The 10,759-nt window shown below is 25.0% G+C and overlaps 1 protein-coding gene across 4 annotated transcripts in view; it reads right to left on the minus strand.

Moving 5' to 3' along the window:
* Positions 1-10,759, minus strand: part of tay (tay bridge kinase) — a 100,095-nt gene that overhangs the window by 68,275 nt on the left and 21,061 nt on the right. For all 4 annotated transcript variants that reach the window (XM_075303255.1, XM_075303256.1, XM_075303252.1 and 1 more), the window contains exons 5-6: positions 4,551-4,592; positions 4,440-4,466 (exon numbers count right to left, since the gene is read on the minus strand). In XM_075303255.1, coding sequence (XP_075159370.1) covers positions 4,440-4,466; positions 4,551-4,592 — 69 coding nt within the window. The remainder of the gene's footprint in view (positions 1-4,439; positions 4,467-4,550; positions 4,593-10,759) is intronic.

The following is a 10,759-nucleotide window of genomic DNA, read 5'->3' on the forward strand; positions in this document are numbered from 1 at the left end:
CATTTCCAGAATACAAATCGGATATAAACTTCAACTTGGTTACATTGGTTATTTTATTTATGCAATTCCAAGTTTTTAAGAGGCCGATTCACCAGTAGCAATGAACACATTTTAATATTCCTTAGTTCACGCAAACATTTATTTTGCATATACCCTTTAAATAACAAATACACATATTTGTTCCGTATGTTAAATTACATTTACCAGAGATCATGCATGTTAAATATTCATTAGAGTATTAATTTGTCATTGCTATGTTAGTGATTATTTGCAATAACAAGAGCACTAACTCTCTTCTCTCACCATTAGAGTTACGTTAACAAGCTCACTGGCATACTTCCAATGAAGACATCAATTGTTACATAGAGAGTAGAGCAAAGTGTCCATAGAGAGTACAGCAAAAACAACCACTCACTTAGCATACGAAAGATGGCAGATTATATCTCAGTGTTGGCTTATACAACTAAAGGGTTTTCAATAGAGATTTATCGCTTCTCAGTAATTCTGAGACAGCCAGAAAAGAGAAATAAAATCGCTTGATCATTCAATATTACGATGATATTAAATATTGCTAGATATAATCCATTTCCAAAATACAAATCGAATATAAACTCTAACTTTTAAATGCCTAAGATATAAAATCGAAAACATTGGTTGGGGAGGGATATAACAAATTTACAGGGTTAACGAATTGACAATAATGTGGTTCCGACGCCACTCTATGAAAACTTTAGTCGATCTAGGATTTTGGAGCTTGTCTTTGAAATATTCATATTTAACAGCTCAAATCAAGATATTTATATGCAAACCCCATAATAATCAATATTGACAATAAGTACATAATAAAAATAAGCAGAAAAAATATTAAAACAAATTTCCATTTGCTCCTTCGAAATATTTGAAAATTGTATGCTATAGTATATCATTAGATTAACAATTCGAATTTTCGACCTACTGAATATTCTAATATTCAGTGAGTCGATTTTTTTTTTTGTTCGAATGGAAAAATCCCTTTTCGACTTTTGTATCCCTATTCGAAAAATCTATCTGTAATGTGATACCATCTACAAAAATATACTCGTAAAATAACAAAAGCTACACTATACCTATAAGGCCTCCAAGGCCAATCACATTTAGATATCAATTAAGCTAAATAAATATCACTGATTAAAGTATGACATATAGATTGTATTAAATCGATTATCACATTCCATACAAATTTCAAAATTATATAAATAATAATAATACATTCAGTATCTTAGTTTGCCACTGAAACAAGTTCTATTTGTCGTTGTACAACACCTATCATTTTTTTTATTATACCATAATTATAACAGCAGCAACCTGTCAATAAGTTAAATGCTATAAAAAAGAAACTCGTCGAATGTGCTTAGGTAGGTACTTAGAAAAATGGATATCATTTATAACTGTTAATAAACTAGAATTAAATATTTGCATATAAAATTAATTGATTATTAGAGAAGGTCAGGTATTCGGTTTTTTTATTTTTTATTTTTTCTTACACCCAATAGTGAATCGAATTGAAAATCAATATGATTGACTATAATTTCCAGGGAATCAATTTGCGGTTTTTTTTTGTTATTTCCCAAATGAAATTAAAAGAAATGTGGACGAAACTTCCCAATTTCTGTAACGAGTTGCTTACATATTCATAACGTTTGGAGTGGTTGTCACAATAGGGTATCGTGATTGTAGAAATTACAATTAAAAAATTAATTGGACCAATAAATTTCGTGATTGAGTCTGAATATATTTTTCTTTGTATATTCATGCCATAATCTCATTCCATAGACTTCATTGTCACGGTGTATCATTTGTCCGAAGTGTACAACACATATTATTTTCCTATCAATATACCAAGTTTAGTGGGCACAAACTACACACAAAAAATGTTTTTCTGATTCAATCACGAAATTAATTGATCCAATTAATTTTTAATTGAAATGTCTTCAATCACAGAAATGATAGTATCAATTAAAAAATTAATTGAAGGTCAATTAAAAAGTTAATTGATCCAATTAAAAAATTAATTGATACTATTTATTTTGTGATTAATTTTTGTTTCAATTAAAAAATTTGTTGAATCAATTAAATTTTTAATTGAATATTTTTTAAAACTCAATTAAAATTTTAATTGGAAAAATTTTCATGAAATTTTTTTGTGTGTAGCATTTGCGGGAAGCCAGGGCATCTGCACCAAAGGAAAGTTTATTTACTTTGCATTTTTCCAGAACCATTTCCCAAATATCTGGATACGGTTTGTGGAAAATAACCCTGCCATGATGTTATATATCCAATATGAGCTCAAAATGTTTGCTGGATTAGCTTTTTCGATTTCTGTCAAATATTTGCCCAGTGTGACCATAGCATAAGTCTGTTCAAAAAATTATGGTCATTACATATTTATTTTAAATAATTTTTTAATCAAACTAAAAAGAGTAATTCTGTTAAGAAAGTGATTGAAAATAGCAGGTGAATAAAAATATATTCACGGCCATTTTCATGTAGCTCCGTTAGACTTTAAATCCCAGTTAACAGAAAATAAAATGGAAATATCTTCTCTCCGGTTAACTTTAACTGAAAAATTTTTAGCAGTTATGCCTAACTGACATATAAAATATATAGGCGAGATGACAGATATATCTATAGTACGGTTTAAAAGTTCGTTAGCTAACGTAGCACTAACGGTGCTTCATGAAAATGGGGGTTAATTGAGTTTTATAATCAACATCGTTAAAATTTGTAATGGAATCAACATTTAGTTGAACTTTTCTAAGGAAATCCGTTAACTTTTTAGTCAAGTATTTTTCTAGCGCTATAAAACTGTACTGACATTTCAAATAAAATATTAAGGAGATAGCCAAAATAAGTTTTTCATATAAAAATTTGAATTTTTCGAGAATTTCCATCGAAATTTTAGTTATTTGGAGAAAGGTCACGAATTAACGTTCTTTTCGCTCTAGGACGCATATTCAAGGAAATATGGCCAAAATAAGTTTTTCATACAAAAAATTTAATTTTTCGAGAATTTCCATCGAAATTTTATTTTTTTGAGAATGGTCTCGAATTAACGTCCTTTTCGCTCTACGATGCAAATTTTAGGAGATATGGCCAAAATGTGAGCTGCTCCTGAAACGATCACAGGAGCTTTGTATCGAACACAATTGATAAGACCACAATATTGTGAGAGGCACTACAAGGTGATTTTGGAGCACGACAACGCTCGTCCACATTTTTAAACCCCCATTATTTGGATACTCTCAAATGAAAAGCCCTACACCATCCGACATATAGCCTAGGTATTACCCTAACAGATTACCTCTTGTTCCGATCGATAATGCATGACCTGGCTGATCAGCATTTTCGTTGTTATGACGAAGCCAAAAATTGGGCCGATTCGCGGAGTGAGTTAAAAAAACGAGTCGTTATTCGTCACGGTATTCGTATGTTTGCTAGAACGATGAAAAAGTGTAGGCTAGCGATAGACAATACTTAGATTGATCTGTCTGTTACAATTTTTTTCGCTATAAATACTGAAACATTTGAAAAATCCCATATTTTTAATTTGCGCTCCCAATATTTATTTATATTAGGCAAAAATCAAGATGTTCCTTTGATCGTATCGCCTTTATTGGGTAATCTAGCAATTATTATTATTTTTAGTTTTTTTTTTTAATGGAAATATGAATAAGCTCTCTTATCTCTCTACAAGAGTTTGCAAAGTATAAGGGGCTTGTCAATACATATTTTTATCTAACAGCATTTTAAATCACCAGTTTAACAAAAATTAAAAAAAAAAAACACTAACTAATTATACAATTATTTTTCGAGCTTTATGGACAGATATAGATTAAGGATTATCTGTCCATAAAGCTCGAAAAATAATTGTATAATTAGATATAATGCATTTGGACGTCAATTGCCTGTTTCGGTATCAGGCTAACATGTAATATAAAAAACACAAACATTTAAAAAACAATACATATAACTCCTAAAGTCAATAAAGAAAAGAGTGAGGTTCTAATAAAACAAAAATTAGCACCATCATGTGAAAATCTAAACTAATTTATCCAAATTGATAGCAAACAGGTTATAAATTAAAATACCCAATAAATCTTAGTGAATAAATTCTAATGTGTGAGGAAACAAACGTCACGGATTCTTAGCCACCGATAACGATGATTAAAATCAAAAGTCAATCAATCATATCTAACGCTTAGATGGATTTAAGTGGTAATATTTCATAATTTTCATAACGATCGGAAATGTCAAACAAAAATGGAAAATCCATTTAACACCATGTATTTTGCGTTCTATGGTGGAGCGCCTTTAATACTCTTGATCTTTCACATATTCATTATACAAAATAATTTAGATAATTCTTTTAAATGATTAAAAAAAAAATAAACAGAACTTACCTTATTTTCATCATTGCCGCTATCACACTGAAAAAATACGTAAAGAAAAATTCCAGTTAGTTTTGATAATGCCGCCCCATCTATGGGGGTTATAAATCGATTTGTACTTACGATATTAAATCCTTTTCCAATATTGTTAACTCTACTGTTTGCCTGTAGTTATGGAAGGTGGTGTGGTGGCGCATTAAGAAACACGAGTAGAAACAATAGATTAGATTATAAGTATATTACAGTAGTACTAACTAAAATGATTTAACGACTTTAAAGATATTAATGGAAAGCATATTAGGCCATGAAGTGAATGATTCAATCGACAAATTGTGGTATCAAGAAGAATATAATAAAGGTGGATGTTTTTTTTTCACCGTTGCCACAGATGGTAGAATTCTACCAAAATTGGTAGATTTTTTACTATTTGGTAGATTGGTAGAATTCTTGATATTTTGGTAGTTTTTGCAAAATCTTGTTCCCCAACTAAGATGTACTTCAATTTTCTATACATAGAAAATTTTCTATAGAAATAAAATTGTGACAAAATTTTCTATAGAAAACAAATTTTGATAAAATTTTCTATAGAAATAAAATTTTGATAAAATTTTCTATAGAAATTAAATTTTGAGAAAATTTTCTATAGAAATAAAATTTTGACAACATTTTTTATAGAAATAAAATTTTGATAAAATTTTCTATAGAAATAAAATGTTGACAAAATTTTCTATAGAAATAAAAAATTTGACAAAATTTTCTATAGAAATACATTGTTGAAAAAATTTTCTATAGAAATGAAATTTTGAGAAAATTTTCAATAGAAATAAAATTTTGACAACATTTTTTATAGAAATAAAATTTTGACAACATTTTTTATAGAAATAAAATTTTGACAAAATTTTCTATAGAAATAAAATGTTGACAAAATTTTCTATAGAAATAAATTTTTGAAAAAAATTCTATAGAAATAAAATGTTAACAAAATTTTCTATAGAAATAAAATGTTGACAAAATTTTCTATAAAAATACAATTTTGACAACATTTTCTATAGAAATAAAATTTTGACAAAATTTTCTATAGAAATAAACTTTTGACAAAATTTTCTATAGAAATAAAATTTTGACAAAATTTTCTATAGAAATAAAATTTTGACAAAATTTTCTATAGAAATAAAATTTTGCAAAATTTTCTATAGAAATAAAATTTTGCAAAATTTTCTATAGAAATAAAATTTTGACAAAATTTTCTTTAGAAATAAAATTTTGACAAAATTTTCTATAGAAATACAATTTTGGCAAAATTAGAAATAAAATGTTGACAAAATTTTCTATAAAAATAAAATTTTGACAACATTTTCTATAGAAATAAAATTTTGACAAAATTTTCTATAGAAATAAACTTTTGACAAAATTTTCTATAGAAATAAACTTTTGACAAAATTTTCTATAGAAATAAAATTTTGACAAAATTTTCTATAGAAATAAAATTTTGACAAAATTTTCTATAGAAATAAAATTTTGACAAAATTTTCTATAGAAATACAATTTTGGCAAAATTAGAAATAAAATTTTGAAAAAATTTTCTATAGAAATAAAATTTTGACAAAATTTTCTATAAAAATAAAATTTTGACAAAATTTTCTATAGAAATAAAATTTTGACAAAATTTTCTATAGAAATAAAATGTTGACAAAATTTTCTATAGAAATAGAAATTTTGACAAAATTTTCTATAGAAATAGAAATTTTGACAAAATTTTCTATAGAAATAAAATGTTGACAAAATTTTCTATAGAAATAAAATGTTGACAACATTTTCTATAGAAATAGAAATTTTGACAAAATTTTCTATGGAAATAGAAATTTTGACAAAATTTTCTATGGAAATAGAAATTTTGACAAAATTTTCTATAGAAATAAAATGTTGACAAAATTTTCTATATAAATAAAATTTTGACAAAATTTTCTATAGAAATAAAATGTTGACAAAATTTTCTATATAAATAAAATTTTGACAAAATTTTCTATATAAATAAAATTATGACAAAATTTTCTATAGAAATAAAATTTTGACAAAAATTTCTATAGAAATAAAATTTTGACAAAATTTTTTATAGAAATAAAATATTGATGAAATTATCTATAGAAAAAAAATTTTGATAAAATTTTCTATAGAAATAGAAATTGACAAAATTTTCAATGGAAATAGAAATTTTGACAAATTTTTCCATAGAAAATTTTGTCAAAATTTTCTATAGAAATAAAATTTTGACAAAATTTTCTATAGAAATAAAATGTTGACTATAGAAATAAAATGTTGACAACATTTTTTATAGAAACAAGATTTTGACAAAATTTTCTATAGAAATAGAAATTTTGACAAAATTTTCTATAGAAATAGAAATTTTGACAAAATTTTCTATGGAAATAGAAATTTTGACAAAATTTTCTATAGAAATAAAATTTTGACAAAATTTTCTATATAAATAAAATTTTGACAAAATTTTCTATAGAAATAAAATGTTGACAAAATTTTCTATAGAAATAAAATGTTGACAACATTTTTTATAGAAACAAGATTTTGACAAAATTTTATATAGAAATAGAAATTTTGACAAAATTTTCTATAGAAATAAAATTTTGACAAAATTTTCTATAGAAATAAAATTTTGACAAAATTTTTTATAGAAATAAAATATTGATGAAATTATCTATAGAAATAAAATTTTGATAAAATTTTCTATAGAAATAGAAATTGACAAAATTTTCAATGGAAATAGAAATTTTGACAAAATTTTCTATAGAAATAGAAATTTTGACAACATTTTCTATAGAAATAAAATTTTGACAAAATTTTCTATAGAAATAAAATTTTGACAAAATTTTCTATAGAAATAAAATGATGATACAATTTTTCTATAGAAATGAAATTTTTACAAAATTTTCTATAGAAATAAAATGATGACACAATTTTCTATAGAAATGAAATTTTTATAAAATTTTCTATAATATGAAATTTTGACACATTTGTCGTGAATAGTGGAAATGTAATTGTAGTCGATATCTGAAAATGAGTGTTAGTGTAGGATATCTAAAAGTCGTCCAACTTTCTCTCTCGTTAATAATGACCTATGTATATTTATATCATTTTCAATTAAATTATTTTTATTAAACTAATTTTATGATATATTATTCTTGGGAAATCCCTAAATAGCCATGAAAAAAAAAACTTAAAGCCACGGCGTCAAGAAATTAGCATGAATAATCACCATATAATTGTTGTTTTTTTTTTCGTTTTGTTTTTATAAATGACCAAATGACACACATACAAAAACAAAAACCGATAAATAATACCCCTTCTGTAGAAGAAGAGAGATTGTTTCATTTCATTGCTTTTTGTTTTTTAAATCATTTCTATAAGACAATTGTTATTATCAATGTTCATTTAAAAAATGAAATGATTATTAATTAACAAATTATTGGCACCATTTAGCGTCGTAGACACTTATCAATAGCACATTTAATTAAATCAAACCCAAAAAAATATATTCCTCCTTAGGGGGTGACATGACAATGAAAAATATTTATATAGATATTTAAGTATTAGTACATATCAATTATAATGTAATAATTATAACTGCTGGTAATTTTTAATACAAATTGTTAATATCTTTTCAAAACAATCAATTAAATTGTCACTTCAATGCAAAATACCTTGAACAAATATACTAGGCATGCTCGTGTTAAAATGTGTAAAACATGGTGATCACCCAGGGGATATTTAGGCATGGTTTTTATAGTAGTGATATTGGATATCTAGAAATCATTATAAGCCAATATCATTATCATGGGTAGAGTTAACGTTGCACTTCACAAAAATGTGTGTTATTGTGAAAATAATTTTTCGCATTGATAAAATATTGCTTTTTGGAGGAAAAAAATACATTTGTAACATTGGCTCTATGACGGGTCACCGGGACACTGTCTAAACTTGGTGAAAAGAAAAAAAATTAAAAATTTATTGATACAATTAACTTTTTAGTCAAATTGAAAAGTGAAATAAATAAAAAAATGATTTAACAGTTTTATATTTATAATTAAAATATTAATTATCTGAAATAACATTTTAATTAAATTTTTTGTTTAATTAAATTTCAAAGAAAAATTTCCACCTAAGAAATTATAATAAATTTCATTTCAAATCTAAAGAAAAATTCAATTGGAAAATTTATGAGAAAGTTGTACTTTCTTCTTATAAAATTACTAGAAATATTTGATAGCCTAAATTAAAAATTGAGTTTTTCGACCAAAATCGATTAAATTTTTATTTGAACCAATTAAAAAAAATATTTTAAAGTGCCAGAAAAAATCAATTAATTTTGTTATCACTAATATTTTTTATTTTAATACTGTCATTCCTGTCATTAATACTGTCATTTTATTTAAAGAAATTTCAATTAGAAAATTAATTGGATCAATAAATATCGTGATTGAATCAGAAAAAAATGTCTGTGCATATAAAAAATTTTAATGACATAGACATATCAGAAAAAGTTTATTGTACCAATCAATTTGTTATTCGAACAAGTTTTCAGCTTCATTCAATGTTTAAAATGGAAATTTTTTGGTGATATTTTTTTCTGTTTATGTGCAAAGTAAGTGCCTCACTTTGAAGAAATTTTCGTCAAATGTATGAAGTATGAGCCCGAACAATCAAAGTGCTCAAATCCAAATTAAGGATACGCCTGTTTTCAAATTTCTTCACGAATGTTTTGAAGCTTAGTGCTAAATTCTATGTCTATGTCACACATCATGGACTTTTCAATTGGCCTAATACGATTAGGGTTATTAAATTACCAAAATTTGAATTAGAATAAGATCGGTTAATAGGTTAGAGTAATATGGACGTATTTGTAAAAATTGGCCGATATATTTATGTAGGAGCTATATCTGATGATTGGGCCAATTATTCTTAATTTTTTTCCATTCAATATACATACAATTATTTTATTTTAATAGAGGTCATTATGACAAAATTGGTTAAGTTATTTAAAAACAAGTGAACGAGAGAGAATTTGGTGTTGTCTTTTTTAACCACATAATAAGTCTTGAGTTTCAGAAAAAGGACTCTTGGATACTTATTACAATCCTTACGGCAGGTCTCAGTACTAAAACCAAAGTTATAAAGGGCAGTGTAGTGGATTTTGAACGAGATTTCTCATTGCGTATATGAAAAAATCTCTAATTTCTTGATTATCCAAAGGCAATCAAATGGATCTGTTGCATGTCTCTTTTTGGGTATTTTCTCTTACAATTGTGATGTTTGTATGAAACTAAATAAAGAATAGCTTTGGGAAGTTTATATATAAAATAACTCCTTGGATGTAAGAAAGGTCTCTTCTTTTGTATTTCTTTTGGTGTCTCGAGAACATACAACCTATTAGGGAGCGAAAAATAATGTCACAAACATATTTTGTTCAGCTAGAAAAGTTTTTATGTGCGTTAAAAACGTGCATTGGAGTATATTCCTTATATTTAAAGCTGCTTGAGAGCTCTTCGCAATGTGTTGTTGTGAGTCGATAGTTTGAACAAATTGAATTAGCCTAAAAGAGGCTTCAAAATAACTGACAATTTTGGGGAGAGAGTAACGAAATAAGACCTCAGTTTTACTTTTATCGATCGTTAAATCAAGAGGTACAGATGAGGTCAGACATGAAGGATTCGTGGACACTGCTGCAACATTTGGTAGAATTCTACCAAAAGTGGTAGATTTCATAGATTTTGCAAATTTTTCAATATTTGGACAAAATTTTCTATAGAAATAAAAATTTTGACAAGATTTTTTATAGAAATAAAATTTTGACAAGATTTTCTATAGATATAAATTTTTGAAAAAAATTTCTATAGAAATAAAATTTTGACAAGATTTTCTATAGAAATAAAATTTTGAAAAAAATTTCTATAGAAATAAAATTTTGACAAGATTTTCTATAGAAATAAAATTTTGAAAAAAATTTCTATAGAAATAAAATTTTAACAAAATTTTTATAGAAATAAAATTTTGACAAAATTTTTATAGAAATAAAATAATAACAAAAATTTCTATAGAAATAAAATATTAACAAAATTTTCTATAGAAATAAAATTTTGACAAAATTTTTATAGAAATAAAATATTACCAAAAATGTCTATAGAAATAAAATTTGGACAAAATTTTCTATAGAAATAAAATTTGGACAAAAATTTTCTATAGGAATAAAATTTTAACAAATTTTTCTCAAAAAAATTGGACAAAAATTTCTATAGAAATAAAATTTTGACAAAATTTTCTAT

This window comes from Haematobia irritans, chromosome 3, assembly GCF_050003625.1.
Source record: "Haematobia irritans isolate KBUSLIRL chromosome 3, ASM5000362v1, whole genome shotgun sequence".
Taxonomy (NCBI): domain Eukaryota; kingdom Metazoa; phylum Arthropoda; class Insecta; order Diptera; family Muscidae; genus Haematobia; species Haematobia irritans.